At 41.6% G+C, this 19,087-nt stretch overlaps 2 protein-coding genes across 2 annotated transcripts; both read right to left on the bottom strand.

The window, feature by feature from the left end:
* Positions 1–271: 271 nt before the first annotated feature.
* Positions 272–7,172, bottom strand: LOC118456063 (uncharacterized). The gene is made up of 5 exons (XM_087839092.1): positions 7,059–7,172; positions 1,765–1,945; positions 1,428–1,586; positions 1,074–1,204; positions 272–491 (listed from the first exon to the last, which is right to left on the bottom strand). The coding sequence occupies exons 2-5, from the start codon at positions 1,934–1,936 to the stop codon at positions 438–440; spliced, it is 516 nt and encodes a 171-aa protein (XP_087695218.1). The 5' UTR covers positions 1,937–1,945; positions 7,059–7,172; the 3' UTR covers positions 272–437.
* Positions 7,173–14,830: 7,658 nt separating this feature from the next.
* LOC148103257 (nuclear factor 7, brain-like) lies at positions 14,831–16,651 on the bottom strand. Its single transcript, XM_087839090.1, has 2 exons — positions 16,545–16,651; positions 14,831–16,443 (listed from the first exon to the last, which is right to left on the bottom strand). The coding sequence occupies exon 2, from the start codon at positions 16,424–16,426 to the stop codon at positions 15,041–15,043; it is 1,386 nt and encodes a 461-aa protein (XP_087695216.1). The 5' UTR covers positions 16,427–16,443; positions 16,545–16,651; the 3' UTR covers positions 14,831–15,040.
* Positions 16,652–19,087: the final 2,436 nt, after the last annotated feature.

Raw genomic sequence — 19,087 nt, 5'->3', positions numbered from 1 at the left:
AGCAATAGCTACACAAGTAATTATTTATTATTAATTATTCAATTCAACATTTACCTCTTGGATATCAGCTTTCACTCCTTATACCTTTGAGCTTTAGTATTCAGAACTCTTACGTGGTGAGACAAGATACCCTAGCAACAACAAAGTCATGGATTGAAGTCCACACTCCAGCCTGCATGACCAGACTTTTGGTTAAATTAATGATTTGTTTCTTTCTCTAAAAATGAACTGAACATTTTTAATTGATGAACAAATATAAATCTGCAGAGCCTTGTTCTGTACTTTATTTCAGGGTCTTCTACAGGGTTCAGGAACTGGTGAGGGGTGATGAGTTTTTACACTTTCAGCATTCATAACATTTAGCTTGTGACACTGTATTTACATAATTAATACGGAGAATTAGAGTTCATAGTCTGGTTGACACGTTGCTCATAAAGTCAGCGAGAAACCCTCGGATTGGCTGGTTTGGTGGGTGTAGTGGAGTCAGACGCCTGAAAAGAAAAATTAAAGAATTTAATTCCGATCATTTAATTCCTTTAAATGTATCCTTCCAATTTAACTTTGTCTCAGAAAACCGACACATCTCTGGTTCCTTTAGGAAGTCACTCTTTGGATGGCCCCAGTGCTGAACCATATCTGCAGGTTTACAGGTAACATGTGCCGCCATCCAGATGACACCTTTCTTACTCCAGCAAGACGATGCTAAATCAAATTCTAGTAATGAGTAAAGCTGTTAAACTGGCCTGTCCAGAACTGTCAGCCACTAGAAGCATCTCAAATTCTATGAAATCAAAATAGGACTACATGGAGCAACTGAAATACATCAGTGGAAAGATTTGCCTTTCAAAGTAATACAGGTGATCAGATATTTTTTTAAACATAAACAAAATTTCTCAGTGTCATCGTTTCACACATTGTTTATGAATGTTATAAAATAAATGAAGGCTTTAAAATGTTTCTGAATCTTTACATCATGGCTGCTGTGTTGTAAGGTTTTAATAAGCAGAGTTTGTAGTCTTAATGAAAAGAAGGAAAGCTGAAGAGCCAGATGGGGAAACTTTGTTTCTGCTCACCTGTCTTAATCCTCTTCCTCGCCCTGAGAAAACGGTGGTCATTCCCTTTTGCGCGGGGACGTGTCGGAGGGAGCGGTTTTTGGATTCCTTCAGTTCAGAAAGGAGCTCGGGGCTGGACAGTGACAGACGAGCTGAACAAAGACAATAATTTTAGTTTTCATATGGGTCCAACGAAATCTCTAAAACACAAAATGCCACACCCAAGAGTGGAGCCTGTTTGTTTTACATCAGCACAGTAAACCAGTAACAGCTCGCCAAAGTCTCTCAGAGATATGTTTTCTGTTAATGGGTCCTCTCCACCAGGGCGAGCTAGTCACTTCACATAGGTTAGGACAGTACTTCCAGCCGGCTCACCTTGTCTGTCCTTGAAGCCAGGGGACGGCGAGGTGGATGAAGAACTGGAGGGGGAGGAGGAAGGAGTGAGGCTGGAGGGGGAGGCCACAGGGGAGGTGGTGGAGGAAACCCCGCTGGATTCACTGTCGTCACTGTGAGTCTTAAATTTGTTCCGACACTCTGGAAAGACAAAGATAAGAAGACATTTGTGGCTGTTTGTGCTTGAGATTTGGGGTTTTGCAATTCTTCTGTGGTAGTTTGATACAGAGACCCAGGACCACCCGGGCCCCTCAGGGCCCTGTTTCAGGTTCTGTTCAGTTATCCATCAACGCAAAATTGAACCTTGGAAAAAGGTTACCTCTTAGAAACTCTGCTTGCAGCTCAGGACTTCTGAGAGACAGAGTAAAAGGAGGAGGAGGGGGAGAGGATGAAGAGGAGTTCAGCTGGGTTTGTTTCCCAGCTCTGATTGAGGTAGATGTTGATGCCGGTGATGATGATGATGATGGAGGAGGTGGTGCTGAAGAATTCATGATGAACACCTGCAGTGAGACAAGCTTTAGTGAAGTTTCAGTATATACATTTACTTATAAACAACATCTCGCAGATAGCTTTTCAATTTAATTGAATTTTGTTTATGTAACATCACCTCAAGGTGCTTTATATTGTAAGGTAAAGACCACAACAATAACACAGTGGGACACTGAGTAAGAAACTCCCTTTTAACAGGAAGCTCTGATAGAACCTGGCTTTTCTCAAATCTTTGACAAGAAACGACGGCCTGGATACCAATCCACAATGTTCAGGTGAGGATGAGTCCAGGTGAGGTTGTTTCTTGGGTTTTGAATTAAAATCATTTAGTACAGTGATGTGGGAAGCACACCTGCAGGGCTCGATGAAAGTTTCATTTTGCCTGTCAGATCAGTGATACTCAACAGGGTTTTGAAAACAATCCAGATTTAAAAAACAAGAAAAATCAGTAACAGAATGAGCAGATGGAGGCGCAGCATTTTTGCAAACATTTTATTTTACTTTATTTACTAAATAAATACAATTTATTTTTAATAATAAAAGTAAGAAATGTTAGAGAATACCTGTTAAAGAACACGTGTAAGTATGAAAAAGCAGAAGATACTTGTCTGCTTATTTTTATTAAAAGGACATTAAGATTTCTTTTACTGAACAATAAAATACTGATAAAATATGCGGACTCCCTTTTCTTATTCCTTCACATGAAGCCTGTGCACTTTTCATTCGGTGGTTTGGACCATCTAACTGCAGACGAGCTTCATTTATCCAAAAGAAATGACTCTTTGAATGCCTGTCTGTTCATTAAAATCTCTAACAAACATTTCTGCATCTAATACTGACTCTAACTTAACATTAAACAGATCCAATAAAGTTCAGTGGCATGCTAGATGATAATATGCTGACTGAATAACTGTTTACGAAGGGTAAGCTCCATATTAAAAGACAGACACAGACAAAACAGACAGAACTATGTTTTGTGATGGGAAGGGTTCACACAGACAAGCCCATGTGAGAAAACCAGATCTATGGTGTCCTACCGAAAATAGACTCAGTAACATGCCTCACAAAATGATATGACTCCATAATATTCATAATTTGAGGTGCAGGGGAACAACCTGCTTCATCAATTTACAATTAAATTAAAACTATGTCCAACCTTAAAATGGAAGATTAAGAAAATGTCCAGGAGGACAACAGAATAATAAACAGGTTCTAGATTATAATTGTCTCTGTATACTGTTTTGTTCTTTAATTCTTTCATATTTGCTTTATTATGTTGAGCTATGGGGAAATCATTGTAAAAATACACTAAATTCTCTTTTTATATTACAAAAGTGCATTTTGTATAATACACTGAGTTGGGTATCTTCATCATACAAATTTCTTATTTTTACAGTCAAAGTCTTAAAAACTCCATGACTTGGTTAATTACAATAGAGATTGACAGACCACGTGACTTTCGCGCATTGCATGCCGGGAACTCGTGGCAAAACAATCCAAGTACCACATCAAATGCAAGCATTTGCAGCACCGCAAAACGTTCATTCTCCGGTTTCAATACCTTCTTGGTTTTTCTTTGCCCCCCAAAAAAGGTTATGTACAAAACGAAGGAGAACAATGCTGGTCCGTACAAAGACAGACTTGATGAAAAGTCAAAGAAAAGATACGAGGAAAAAATCAAAGGAGTGAAAGGGTTAGACCCTTACGAGCACACAGAGTGGACAAAATACGTTAGCGTGCTGCCCAACTTTCACCACGCTCATATTTATAATCATACGGTTCTTGGAGTGAGTGCATACACTCATGAAGTTTAGTAACTTCAGGTCACTGCAACAAGCCCAGGTACAGTTTACCGACGGATGGGTGCAGGACCTTGAAATGCACCGTGTAGAATGAAAGACCATCGTACGTATCATCAGTTTACCAGTCTCACAAATCGTCTTCATAAATACACATTCGTTAACCGTTTATTAATAGGACCTTTGAGCTCAACGGTAATTAATTAGCAGTGGAAATAATTTCTGGTTCGCATTACAGAAATGTAGCAGTGACAATAATACTGTACGCTGTAATCGTACTGGGCAATTAGTGATACAAAAAACCTGTTTTACCCTGTGAATAAAAGTATGTGTTTTTGTCAATGTACCATGGTAATAACAGAAGCGAAACGCAATATTGTGTCAGGACAATTCACTATTTATGCACAATAAACACAGGAGCATAGCCACAATTTCTGTTCAGCGCCAGACTTGCTTGTAACCTATATCACCAATTATGTTATGAAAAATGACGTATTAACTACAACAGAAGACTGACCTTTGTGGAAATGCTTGGAGCAAACTAACCTGTGAGCTGGAGTGTTCTGGGACGTTATATTTGGTCTTTGAATGGCTGCAATCCAGGCCATCGCCTCTTTGTTACTTCAGAAACATGGCTCGAACAATTTCTCTTCAACGACGTAATCTGATAACAACCAATCTCTTTACCCGTCGGCTTCCCGTGGCTGACATGCGACCGGCTATTGCAGTTAATAATACAACAGCTTCTTGCCATTTTTTGTGTTTCTTTTTATCGCTGTGTAACTGATTTCAATTGAAAGCCTGCGTGTGCTAGTACCGCTTGCCACGAATTCCCAGAATTCTTTGCGGTTTTACCCTTGAATGACGTCACATTTTCAATCTCTATATAGCACAGATAATGTTTAGAGCTAGAAATATTCTATTACCAATCAATATTCAAAATCGTTTCAACCAGAGAGATGGAGGCTACAATCTGAATGGGAATAAGATTTTTAAAAGATTTTTAAATAAGATTTGTATGTCTGTGTGTAGGGCTCAATAGTGGAATGGGTTAGGGGCTAAGCACAACCAATGTCCAAACATCCAGAAATTTAACGTTCAATGTATAAAGATGTGGCTTTCATGCTGTACAGGGATGAGGGCAGCATTAAGCTACAAGAGGTGTATTGGCGACTGTCAAGCCTTTGAGTCGCCGAGCAGCTGAATAGGGGAATAATGTTGACGCGCCCGCTGTTCAAAACGTAAGTCAAAGTTCCAGATTAAAAACTTCTTTATTTATCAAATCCTTAAAATCCGTAGAAAAACAGTGATCAAAATAAACATTCTAAGCTTGAGCGGTCAGCAAAAGTCGACTTCCCCCATCACCCACTCATTCACAAAAATTCCCTCGGGCTGTGAACAGGTGATATAGCAATCACTATTACTATTACCGACACCACGTGACCCAAAGCTACGCCTATCCACAACAAGGTGTTTTTGATATAGATATGTCCAAAGAACACAGACTAACAAATAATGCAGTTCTTAAAGATGACGGCGAGTCCACCACCAACAAAGGAGCACTATTTTGGACAGAGCTCAGTCAGATGATTAAATTCCAAATCGTGCTGCCAAGTCTTCGTTATGAAGTCCAAATTCTCTTGACTGAAGAGATTACTGAGAAGAATGAAAGTAATAGAGCGAGCACTGGAGAGGGCCATCCTGATGGCAAACGTGTGTCAGCAATCTCACAAACCGAATCCACAGGTGCCCGTGTAGATGTCATACCATCATAATCCACAGGTCACACAAGTTAAGGCTTGATGACCTGACAGAAACTCCCACAGACCACCAGGACACAGAAACGCCACACAGATTTCTGAGTCTGACTACACCTTGCCTCCAAAGCTGTCTCAACTATGTTTCTTTGGACTGGGATTATCCCAGCCCCCAACCAGCAACAGATACAGGGGTTCAGCTTGGGGCATTCACCATGCACTTAGATCAGGTCAGTGGGCTGCAACACTCCACAAAAACTGTTGAAGAATGGCTTGATGTGCTTGATGTGCAAAGACTTCTAGGCGAGATTCCAAGCTGCCTGATTTTAGTGCCACAGACTTTTTAGAAACCAATGGGAGACACTCTTCTTCTTCTTCTTTTTCTGGTTGCTCCCTTTAGGGATCACCATGGCGGATCTGCCTACCTGACTAACAGCCTTCCTTTACTACATCCATAAACCTCCTCTGAGGTCTTCCTCTTTTCCTTCTGCCGCCTTTGTCTTGTTTCTAATGACTTTTATTTCTCTCATCTCCAGGGCATACCTCCACCTACTACCTACCACTCCTGACTTCCTCATCTGTAGTGCTCCTTCTCAGCATGAAGCTATACTGCTGCTCACCAATAGTCACCTCTCTTCTTAAAATAACGGCTCTTTCCTACACTGCATGCTCCTATCCGTGCTCTAAATCCTTCCCTACTCAATCCTCCAATGGGTCCATAAGTTACAAACTGAACACCATGTTGTATTTGATAAGACCTGGAAGTGGAGACTGAGACCATAAACTCATTAGGAAAGTATTTACTGAGGTGAGAGATAAGTTGCGTAATAGGCTCATTTTCTCATAGACTTCCATACAATCAGACCCCAGATATCGCCCCCTATAGGACATTAAGAAGATTGCAGGTTGAATGCACTTCAACAGTGGCTACATCAAAGACCTGCAGTTGGACAATGTCGTTTTTATTTGATTACCTGAACCTATGTCTGCTGTGCAGTTAATTGTACTAACAGACCATTCAAGAAGTCTGTGAATGAAATTCTTGGATTCTACTTGGACTCAGAACTAATAACCAGGTGTCTGTCTGTGTCCGTGTGATGCTCCTCAGTCTATGGATGCAGTCCAGAAATCAGTCTTCTATATACAATCAATTATTTTCGTTCTAAAACAAAGTAAATTAAATACTTTAAAATACTGCAGTGGGAAATGTGAGATCAAACGAGCGGCTCTGGATACTTCCTGGAACGACTGCCATTAAGTCATCAGGTGAACTCAGGTTCACACAGCTGAGTAAGTAGTAGTAGCTAGAAGCGATCACACTGACCATGAAAACTTTCCCCTCAACTTTCCCCCATAATATTCTCATACAGAAGTGTGTTAGTGTTTTCACCTCATATATAAACACTGGCCCTGCTATGATGTCACAGGTGAGGCCTTCAGTCACATGACTGACCTCTGAGCTGGACCTGCAAGCTCAGATTGAACATAGTGACAAAGGCATTAAATGTGGTCCCCCTCTCGCCCCCAGCTGTGAATCTTTTCTTCCAGTTTTCCCAGTTTGTACTCACTGGCTGGTGTGAAGTTCCTCGGCTGGTCGCAGCGTTGTTGTTGGTGTGGCGACTGAGTGACAGTTTCCTGCAGGCAGGGCAAAGTCTGCTCTGCGCCCTCCCTCCCTACACACACACACACACACACACACACACACACGCACACACACACACGCAAGCCCGTTCAGCTATCTTAGTGAGGACATGGACGTAATGCTTTCCCTAGCCCCACCCTAACCCTAACCATTAAAAATGAATGCCTAACCCTAACCCTTACCCTAAACCTAACCATAACCTAATTGTAACCCTGACACTAAAACCACATTTTGAGCCTCAAAAAGGCCTTCAAATTTGTGAGGACCGGTGTGTGTGACTGTTGGCTCTCACAAGACAGCTAGACAGGAGCAGACACACACACACACTGTAATAACAGAGAGAGAGAGAGAGAGTGTGTGTGTGTGTGTTTGTGAGGAAAACTTTGAAAGCACGAACACGCAAAAGTCCTTATTAATTATTGACGTGCTTTTATGACAACGTTACCATGGATTCCAGGTAGGAAAATAAGCCAGCTGGACTTTTACCCTCCTAACACACACCGAAGACAGAGTGGCTAATGTTCAGGCTTTACATTTAAATACTCTCTCTCTTTTTGTGTTACAGCAAATGTGTGTGTGTGTGTGTGTGACAGAGAGAGCAGGTGATTAGGTCTTAATGTGGTCCTGGTTCCACCTGCTGTAGCAGGAAGTTACGGTGGCCCTGAGAGACCAAACGGACTGCAACTTCAGAAAATACTTGCAAAATGAAAAATGCTACAAAAAGAAAAATGCTGCAAAAAGAAAAATGCTGCAAAAAGAAAAACACTTGCAAAAAGAAAAACACTTGCAAAAAAAAAAATGCTGCAAAAAGAAAAATGCTGCAAAAAGTAAAACACCCGCAAAAACAAAAACGCTGCAAAAACAAAAACGCTGCAAAAACAAAAACGCTGCAAAAGCACACAAGACAGAACGGAAATGTTTCTGGGGAGACAATAACCCGACGGACCAGTTGCACGAACCAAAACATGCTAACAAGTGCACTGGGACTGGGAGACACTTCAAAGAAGTGGAAGCAGAGCGGCCAAAGAGTAAACTTTTAAAAGTAAGTACTGAATATGATGTCACTTATTTATGTGCAAATGTTTAATAATGAAGAACATTAAAACATTACTGTTGGCCACATGCCGGCAAATTATGTGATATTAGTGATGTTTGTACTTTCAGCGTTTACTTTGTTGTAAAGCCTTTACTTTATACGCGGTTCGATAGTCGACCTTAATCTTACAGAGAGTCTGATGATTTTGTGGATAATTAAAGTTAGTCATATATCCACAAACACAACAAGCTGAAAGTCAGTGATGCTGCTCGGTTTGCAGTCCTGAATATCACGGCACAAGCAGGATTCACTGCACTGCTAATGTTAGCAATGTTATATTGCTGCCTCTGTTAGATTTTAGTCTCATGAACAACATTAGCTAATTGTTATTTACTAGCTAATCTTAAATGACTGTTCAGTACAGAAATGAAGCCCAACTATCATGTTTTACAGTCCTGTGGTCTCAGCCTCAGATACTCAACTAATCAAAGTGATGTCATGACAAAAATGAATGACCAACAAAACATTTTTCTCCTTCATTTCTGTCACACAACACTGTATGTGATGTTTCTCGCGGTTAGTATCATGGTTGCTAGGCAAACTGAACAGTGCGACGAAGGCTAGACCGTCCCATTTCACAAGCCTCTCACTTCCGCACTTCTCGTACTTATAGTACACACCGTACGTAGTACGCACCGTACGTAGTACGCGTAGTGCGCGTAGTGCGCGTACTTCAAGCGTGCAGACCCTGAATTGGGACACAGCCCCTGAATTGGGATACAACCATGCATACATGTTTTGGTTCGTGCAACTGGTCTGTTGGGTTATTGTCTCCCCAGAAACATTTCCGTTGTGTCTAGTGTGCTTTTGCAGCATTTTTGTTTTTGCAGCATTTTTCTTTTTGCATTGCCTTATCTCAAGTTATCGCATTCACTAACTTATGTGTCCAAATTGCACACCCATCCCCCTCTGCTTTGAAGCAAGACCTGGCATGACAGTGCATTTATGACCCTATTGTTTAGCTGAGCATAAAACACAAGTATGCACACTACAGCCTGTGCATACTTATAGTTGTAGCATATTCATCACCTTCATATTGTCTATTATGGATTGTAACATATCCATAATAGACCCATATTTTGTACCCTTATACCTTTAATAGACCAATTTTTGTAATATATCTATATTATTGCCCAAGCACTTTCTAATTTCCTCTCAAACTCGTGAGTGAGGGAGGGGGCTGAGTAGGCTAGGCCGGATGGCTCCTGGCCTAAGTCGGGCAATGGGAGTATGTGGTGGGAGTGTGTTTGTGGCTATCTTCACTTTTTTATTATTACTATTGTAAATATATAAATTCCTGCACTCTCTATAAGGCATTACCCACGACTTTTAGTGCTTTTTTGCTTTAACTGTGTCGTTTATTTGTTAAGTATTGTAGACCGCTATTCTTAGTCTTGATCGTTCTGCTGCAACACAAAAATTTCCCTTGTGGGATTGAATTACCATGGAAAAAATAACTATGTACTTCATTTTTCAAACTGCATTTTACCTTATTTTTTTGTTAAATAAATAATGACACAGTATAATATGTTGGGTTCTTTTGTTTTGTTTTTTTGACACAAAAAGCACAAGATTTCAACACAGCTTTATATGCAATTTGGAGATGTAATAGGATAAGTTAAATATGTTTTTCCACAATGTTTAAATGAGCACTAAAATCTTCTAGTCAGATGTTCTTAGTTCATCCAAGGTCTCGGCTGAATTTCAGAGGTGATCATGCCTTTGCAACTGCAGCACCTAGACTCTGGAATAACCTTCCTGTTGATATTCGTACTTCCGTACTTGTTGGTCTGTTTGTTTACTAATGTTTTGTATTTAATTTTTTATTTTCTTTTTTGGCTGATTGTGAAGCACTTTGGTCAACACTGTTGTTCTCAAAATGTGCTATAGAAATAAATTTTGATTTGAAATGCAAAAAGTTTTTTTCCCCTCAGCCATAAAAGGCTAATGGGGTATTGGGGAATGGGGGAACCTAAGTTTGTGAATGCGCTGACCTGATAATTTTCTATTAATTATGAAGATTACCATATTTTTTGGGCCATAAGGGCTACGAGATTATAAGGCACACTGTGGATGAATGGGTCTGTATTTATACATAAGGCGCACTGGATTATAAAGTGCATTAAGCGAAACAAAAGAGTCAGATACAATAAGTCAAACTTTACTCAACTCATTCTTCTTGCTTCTTGCTTCTTCCACTTCCGTACCATTGCTTCATTAATGTTGAATTCTCACACGGCTGCTCTATTCCCATGTTGTTGCAGTATATTAATGACTAACTTCATATTGTTCTCCTGACTGAAGTTTGGTCCGTTTACAGCATCCTGCCATGCGATTGCATTTGTCCCTAACCATCGGAAAACCTCCCATTAACTTTTATCGAGTGGAAAAAAGTTAGCATTCATCCTCCAGCTTCACTGTGTTATACCTGTGTAGCTAGCAATCACGTAGCACATTATTATATATCAGCTTCAGTAACCCTACAAACATCAATGCTATTTAGTTTTCTGTATTTATTTATGTTGGAAGTGATAGCAAAGCTGTACGTTTTATTTTTTTTCAGAAATCTCTCAGTCAAAACATAGTATATCATGTTTAGGTGTAAACTCATTCAAAGCCCATGGCCAGACACATGGTGATGCGAAAAAACTCTGGAGCGGATAATGGCCCGATTCTATTGGCCTGGCATCTGGACGTGCGCCGCCGATGCTCGTTGTGTCTGGAGTGTCAGCTGGTTAGCCAGCCGGCCATCCCGAAGGCGCCTTTGTGCCCATTACCCCTCATGGAGGTCCCGTTTGACCGTATCGGTATGGACCTCATCGGGCCATTTCACCGGAGTGCACGCGGGTATCTCTTCGTATTAGTCCTGGTGGATTATGCGACACGATACCCGGAAGCAATACCACTGCGCACCATTTCCGCGAGAAGTGTGGCACAGGCACTGTTTCAGGTTGTCTCCCGGGTTGGTATTCCGAAAGAAATACTGACCGACCAGGGCACATTGTTCATGTCTCGCACACTGAGGGAACTGTACGGGTTGTTGGGCATTAAAGCTGTTCGGACCAGCATCTACCACCTCAGACCGATGGGTTGGTGGAGCGGCTGAATAAAAATCCTGAAGTCCATGATCTGTAAGTTCATTCACGAGGATGAACGCAATTGGGATCGCTGGTTAGACCCTCTGTTGTTCGCAGTGCGGGAGGTGCCCCAGGCCTCCACGGGATTTTCTCCCTTTGAACTGTTGTACGGCAGAAAGCTGCGGGGGGTGCTCGACCTGATTAAGGAAAACTGGGAGGAGGGTCCGAGCACTGCAAAAACTGAAGTTCAGTATGGGCTGGACCTGAGAGCAAAGTTGCACACACTCTCTCACGGGAGAATTTGCTCCAGGCCCAGCAGAGGCAACAACACCTGTACAACAGAACTCAGGCAATTTTCAGTTTAGAAATCGGGAAACTTCTGATCTTTGTTCGGTCTACATTATTTGTTCATTATGATCAGATAATGTAGAGCATGCCGTTCATGTCTTGGTCTCGTCGCTGTCTCCTGTTTGTCTGGGTTTGTTACATGTGCCTTCCTGTGAAGTCTGTCTTGTCTCTTGGGCTACGTCCACACGTACCCGGGTATTTTTGAAAATGCAAATTTTTCTATGCGTTTGCACCTTTCGTCCACACGTAAACGGCGTTTTCGGTCACTGAAAACTGAGATTTTTTAAAACGCCTGCGAGGGTGGAGATTTTCGAAAACTCATTTTTTGCATTTATGTGTAGACGAGGAAAACTGAGTAAACGCAGTGTCAAAGGTGTGCACCTTTTTTGACGTCACACTGTGAAACATTGTTTTGGCGAAATGAATTTCTACAATGGGGACTTAGACACAATACTGTTACTGTTAATTGTACTCTCTGCAGTGTTTAAATGCTTACATATACACACACAGTTACTGTCCCTCCACACATAGGACTCGGTTCTGCTTCTATGCCCCATCTTTGTTTGCTATTTCCCACCGAGGCTTCTAGACTTCTGATTGGCAAACATTTCTATACGGTTATGAATATAGCGCCACCTGTTGCTTTGGCATGTTCCTAGCAGCGTTTTCCTTCAGTTTTGCATTTCCGTGTGGGCAGGATTATTTTTTAAAACGAAAACGGAAAATCTCCGTTTTCAAAAATACCCGTGTACGTGTGGACGTAGCCTGGGTGTTGTTGAATGTTTCCCCGGTCATGTCTCTGTCTGTCTCTCTCTCACCCCTTGCCCTCCCTCCTCCCTTGCTCTCTCACCCTCTCTCATCATGCTCTTTCGTCCTGCTCGCTTGCCCTCTTACATCCCTCGCTCTCTATGTTCCCTGGGTTGTGTCAGATCCTATCTCAGTTTGTGTCTTCCCCGTATTTCCTTTATCCCTTTTATAGTCTCTTGCCTGGTGTGCATCATATTCAGTTTTTATGTCCCCTGTCTCGTTTGTGAGATTGTGTCCAGCTGTGCTTCCCAGGTGTCTCCTCTTAGCCATGATTCCCTCGTTTGCCCTTGTGTGTATTTATGTTTGCATCTACCTCTGTCTTCAATCACAGTCTCCCTCATTCCCTGGCTGTGTGTTCCACCTGTTTATATAGTTTTCCTACACCTTCTAAAAAAAAAGAAGAAGCTGTTTTCGAGTTAAGTCCTGCGTATGAGTCTGCATTTTGGGCCCTCAATCCTGCCTGCTTCACACCACCAAATGACACTCTGTTAAAAAAAGTCTTATCTCTGATTCTATGTGTATTACTCAGCAAGCAGTGCAGAGTTTGAATGGAGCTGATGTGGGTGAGGGGACTTGCCCAGTTCTGGCTGCATCAAAGTCCAGGTTTTTTCCTTGCCTTCTCTGATAAGAGCTGGGGCCCTGAGTAGTGATTTTAAAGTAGTTTAAACTTAAAAATCATGCCATTGCATTTTCTTCTTTTCAGTCTCATTCTTAATATAGAAAATTCCATTAAGATTAACATTCAGTCACATATGAGTAGGCTTCACTTCATGTGTCATCCATTTTATGCTATTTTACTTCAATTTCATTAGTACATTCTTGTGTACTCATTCAGTTTAGCAGTATCCCTTTTAAACCAAATACTTTCATATCTTTAAAACTCTGTGTTTGTCAATCACAATTTACTCAAAACAATTTATTTTTACTAAATTGTACAACTTAAAAGTCAGAGACTCAGAAATCAGTGTGTATGTCTGCTCTCATTCATGCACTTCCTTACATGCGCACACACACCTTTATCTTATTTCTACCTTACCTTATCTCTTTTGATTAAGAACAAAGAATAAAGTTACTGTTAGTAAAAGCACACAAAGAAACTCTATTATAGCACACTATAATCACATATAAGACTGGAGGTTGTGCTTTTTGACCCTCCTTTGGACGTAATGAAATTTCAATCTCTCTATGTCCCAGTCATTAAAATATAATTAATATAATTTATTATACTTTTTATATTTCACTATGAAATATAAATGTATAAAAACTATAAATACATTTTCCATTACATATTCAATCAATTGATATTTGCATTCAAATAATGAAATACTTTAGTAATGTCTAAATGAGTAAAACAATTAAAAATAAATTAAATTTACTAATGCGTCCATTATTGCACAATTCATTATTAAAGTATATACTAGTGTATATATAGTACTGTATATATATATATATATATATATATATATATATATATATATATATATATATATATATATGTAAAAAAAAAAGAAGAAGAATAATAAAAATAAAAAAAAATACACATGACATATAATGTAATTGCAAGGAGGAATTTCTGTAGTCTATAGATTACTAGATAGTGGAAAAGGGGTGGGATTAAATAAGCTTATGCTTCTTCCTGCTCCTTTTTGAACATGAAAGTTATTTGTAGTTGTGGTTGCTCCTTTTCTTTTTGTTTTGATTTGTTTATTTGTCTCTTTTAATTCTATGTTGTTGTACTTTTTTAACATGTTCAAAATAAAGATTCAATCAATCAAAGTGCAAAATGTTTTAGTTGATAGATTTGACCCTGATAATGAATAATGATTACAGTATTTAAGCTTGTGATTTTTAGGTAGATCAACATTTACAAATACCAGAAAAGATATGTGTAACAATGACCATGCATAGCTGACTATAATGTGAGCTGCACCAAATACAGGATGGGATCATTATTAGTAAATACATGCCTTGCCTTTAAAATTCACACCTTTAATTTTGACACAGGCCCTGCAACAACTGCCTTACAGCAAGATTAGTTTTCATTTTTATTTTTAAATATTTTTTAACAACAAAGATAGCATATTGACATGTAGCAATCCTGCATTACAGTAGTATTGTGATGTTAGTGAACAAAATAAAACTAATGTTTTACTCAGTGCAACTTTTTCAGTGTTCATGTTGATTAAAATTTACAGGATTGTATGTGGAATCCATCCATTTGCTTCCGCTTATCCTTTTCAGGTTGCGGGGGGCGCTGGAGCAGCTGTCATAGAGCGAGAGGCGGGGTACACCCAGGAAAGGTCGCCAGTCTGTCACAGGGTCAACACACAGGGACAGACAACCATTCTCGCTCATATTCACTCCTGCATTCACACCTATGGGCAATTTGGATTAACCAATTAACCTATCCCCACTAACTACATGTCTTTGGATGGTGGGAGGAACATATCGTTGTTGTCCTTATATTAATAAGTTAAAACTGTCAACATTTCATGATGAACAACGAGGCAGCAGGAGGACAGCTGCAGTTTAACAGCTTCAATTCACTGACAGGAAACAACATTAGAAATATCATCATCCTCAACTCATCTGCTGCACTGACACTGACACCTTCAACGGACACACCTTCAGTTTATTCCATGCCAAAATATATGGAAACATCCTGTGAGTGAAAGTGTGTGTGAAGGTGTGTATGTGTGTGTTAGTATCAGGATCAGAGAACGACAGCTTTCCTCTGTTCCAGTCCAGATTCACTCTGATCCTCTGGAGCTTCTTCTGGACTGAGAAAGAAGATTTAGCTGATGGTGAACATGCTGAGTATTTGCCTAAATTGAAACCGATGTTCCATGTTCCAGACCTTATCAGTCCCTTTCTCTGGGTAGATTCTGCTAAGACACCCAGTTCCCACAATCCACTGTCTCCAACTTCAACATCCCAGCTGTGAGTCCCTGAGTTAAAGCCCTCAGAGCCCAGGACAAAGATGGGATGTTCAATCCTCTCTGGATTATCAGGAAGCTGCTTCTCTCCTACTCCTAGTCTCACACTGGTCAGATCTTCAGACAGGATGAGTTTTGGATGAGCAGTGTTTGGGTCCAGGATGAGAGGAGTGTAGGAGACCATGTCCTTCATGTTGTTCCAGATGTTGAAGGTCAGGTTGCCCAGGTGTTTGGCCTGGTCTATCAGAGCTCCTGAGGGCAGCTGTGGATCATCCAGCAGGGGGCAGCGCTGGACTCTTTCCACTGCAGCCTTGTAGTTGTGCAGGAATGAGACGTCTTCAGCTCTCAGCTCCTCCTCTGTGGCTCTGACTGTGTCTGAAAGAGCTGCTATCTCTCTGCTCAGAGCCTCCATCTTCTCCTTCATCATCCCACTCTTCTGCTCCTCTTCCTCTCTCAGTGCAGCCAGCCTGGCCTCCTCTTCCTCTGCTAGAAACTGGTGAAGCTTCTTAAACTGCTCCTTAATCTGCCTCTCTGTGTGTCGGGCCTGGACCTTAATGTGTTCTGCTGTTTGATCAAACTTCACTTGAACTTCTTCACAAACCTTTAACTTCCACTTTAAGAGCTCCAGAGTTTCCTGAAGTTCCTTCTTGTGTTGTTGTGCAGCTTCATCGATGGGTCTGAATCTGTGATTGGTGTGTTTTTCTGAGTCTCTGCAGACGACACACACTGGCTGCTGATGGTCCAGACAGAAGAGTTTGAGTTTCTCAGAGTGCAGACTGCAGAGAGCCTCTGAAGCTCTCTGATCTCTCTCCTGTAAGAACGACTCACACAGGTTCTTTAAAGCTCGGTTTAAAGGTGGATCATAAACTGATATTTTCTTACAAACTGGACACTCACGTTCCCTTTTTTTTCTCCACCATCTCTTCAGACAGTCTTTACAGAAGCTGTGGCTACATGACAGAAGAACAGGATCTCTGAAGACCTCCTGACAGACCGGACAGCAGAGATCCTCCTCTGATCTGGAAGCCATTGAGTCTGTGAGTGAAGCTGAAAACAGCAGACAGGAAGTACAGTCAGTCCTGGCTCCCCTCCCTCCTCTACCACCTTCACTGAAACTTCCTTTGAGTCGTGTTTTTGCTCAAACTCACATTCAGTGTGTGGAGCGTCAGCAGCTTGAAGCAGCAGTGTTGGAGTTTTCCACTTTTCTCTCCTGTAGCTGGACTCACTCAGAGGAAGCTGCTAGTTTGGTCTGAGCTCAGTCTGATCGTCTCTGTGTCTCTCTTTACCCAGGAAGTTGAACAACCTGTTTTCTCGTTTCTCTTAGGTGAGTGACATGAGGGGCGGAGCTTCATTCACCTTCCTTTTACAAAGGTGTTGCATCACCCAAAAATAAGGGTGTGTTTCATGCCAGAGTTCAGACATTTACCTGCCAGCAGCTGTGAAACACATCACATTATGAAGATCAGAAAATAAAGTGTATTTCACTGCACCTACCCACCCTCACCACCTGAGTTCTGCCAGTGAGGAAGTCCAACACCCATACACACAGGTGACTGCTGAGGCCTAGATACTTCAGCTTTGTGAACAGTCTGCCGGGCACTATTGTGTTGAACGCTGAACTGTAATCAACAAACAGCAATCTCACATAGTTACCCTGTTTCTTGTCCATGTGACTGAAGGGGGTGTGCAGGACATGGGCAATGGCATACTCTGTGGTTCTGTTGGGAGGGTAAGGAAACTGGAGGCAATCTGTGGTGTTTGCGATGGTGGAGAAGATGATATTCTTCAACAGCCTCTTGAACACCTTCATAACCACTGAGGTCAGTGCAACTCACCGGTAGTCATTCAGGCATGAGGGCTTGTTGTTCTTGTGCATAAGGATGATGGTGGATCTCTTGAAGTATGTGGGGACCACAGACTTAAACAGGGACTTGTTGAAAATCAAAGTGAAAACACCTGCTAACTGTTTAGCACAGCACCGTAGCAGATGGCCGGTGATGTCGTCTGAGACCTGCCACTTTCAGAATCAGAATCAGAATACTTTATTAATCCCGAAGGAAATTAGGGTTACAGCAGGCAGCACTCCAATGGCGCATGTGCACTTACAAAGGAACCTTCTGACCAAACTTACACGAACAACACATTGGGAAGACATGTCAGAGAGGTAGGCTGATAGGAAAAAAACAACGAAAATACATAACATGAGGTGAAAGGAAGAGAAAAAAACTCCACTCAGACTGAGCCCCTCGTGAGAGAACAGTTTGATAACAGAAAAAAAACCCAGGCCAGCACAAAAAGCACATGACTATCAATACAGCATAGAAACACAAGACAAGCAACAGGGTAAAGGGTAAGAGAGAGCCGGTGTAGACAGCGCATCCGGTCCTGGAGCATGTCTGCGCTGGTCCAGTCGACCCACCATCTGCCCCGGGAGGGAACAAGCATCGAAAGCATTTGGAAAGGGAGGGGGATGAGTGTGTATCAGTGTATGTGTGTGTGTGTGTGTCCAGAGTTCAGCTGAGACAGTGTCATTCGCCCTGCCAGGCTAAGGAAACAGTCTTCCAGCCAACCCAGGTGGCCTTGCATGGGATAGGAAGAACAGTCTAAGCACAGTCTGTTATCAGGGTGTTTTCGTTCAGCTCCAGCCTTGAGATCACAGCTGGCGCCGAAGTGATAGCTGCATGAAGTGATGGTGGTTTTTACTTTAGTGCGAACAACTCATGTGAATTTCAAAGCTGTTCTAACAGTCCGACACTGGTCTCTAAATCTCCTATTGGAGAGCCGTGAGCTTCTCCATGATGTTATCAAAGTTACGCTCCGTGATGTTGTCCTTCTTGTGCTCAAAGAGCAGATTCTGAGAAGACACGACTGATTGGGCAGACCAGCGTTTCACTTCCCTCGTGGTTACTTCATCCTGCCGTATGTGTTGTTTGTACTCCAGGTTGAGGAACATGGCGTTGTGGTTAGACTTCCCAAAAGCCCGGTATGAAACAGCCTTGTAGCCCTGCTTGTATAGCGTGTAGCAATGTTCCAATATCCTATCTCCCTTCATCAGACATGTGACATGTTGGTAAAGGTTCGGCATGACTTGTCCAAGGTTCGTTTTATTAAAGTCTCCTGCTACAATGAAGGCTGAACCGGATCCCTGTTTTGAAACGCACTCAGCACATCATGTAGATCGGACAGAGCCATACCTGTGTCCACTTGGTGGGATCTAGACCACTGTGGCAATTACTGAGATAAAGAAGAAGAAAGGGCGACACTTAATACTCAGGTTGCTGCTGCTAAAATATAAGCAGACACAACTGACTGATCCTGGTAGAACTCCCCCCTACGCATGCTGAGTTTCAGTGCATACACACGACGTAAATATATGTGTGGATGTTCAAGCTATTTAATTGAATTTTAGACCAAACAATCCCTTGTTGCTTTGACCTCAGCATTTAACAATAGTATTCTGTTAGTTGTTTGGGAATTTTAACATTTTTATACACATTTCTTGTAATCGGAAAGTTTCCGGTTCGAGCCCCGGCTCCAACAGTCTTGGTTGTTGTGTCCTTGTGCAAGACACTTTACCCGTTGCCTACTGGTGGTGGTCAGAGGGCCCGGTGGTGCCAGAGGACACTCCATAGGATACGGAGCCTTCTCCAAGTCCACAAAACAAATATAGACTGTTTGGGCAAACTCCCAT

This window comes from Neolamprologus brichardi, chromosome 3 (genome assembly GCF_056152115.1).
Source record: "Neolamprologus brichardi isolate AB-2024 chromosome 3, ASM5615211v1, whole genome shotgun sequence".
Classification (NCBI taxonomy): Eukaryota; Metazoa; Chordata; class Actinopteri; order Cichliformes; family Cichlidae; genus Neolamprologus; species Neolamprologus brichardi.
This window is presented reverse-complemented; position numbering and strand designations above follow the sequence as displayed.

Coding starts and splice junctions, on each gene's coding strand:
- LOC118456063 (XM_087839092.1), bottom strand. CDS start 1,936: ATGAATTCTTCAGCACCACCTCCTCCATCATCATCATCATCACCGGCA. Junction 1,205..1,427: donor TGGCTTCAAGGACAGACAAG/GTGAGCCGGCTG, acceptor GTCTTTGTTCAG/CTCGTCTGTCACTGTCCAGC. Junction 492..1,073: donor GAGGAAGAGGATTAAGACAG/GTGAGCAGAAAC, acceptor TTTTCTTTTCAG/GCGTCTGACTCCACTACACC.
- LOC148103257 (XM_087839090.1), bottom strand. CDS start 16,426: ATGGCTTCCAGATCAGAGGAGGATCTCTGCTGTCCGGTCTGTCAGGAG.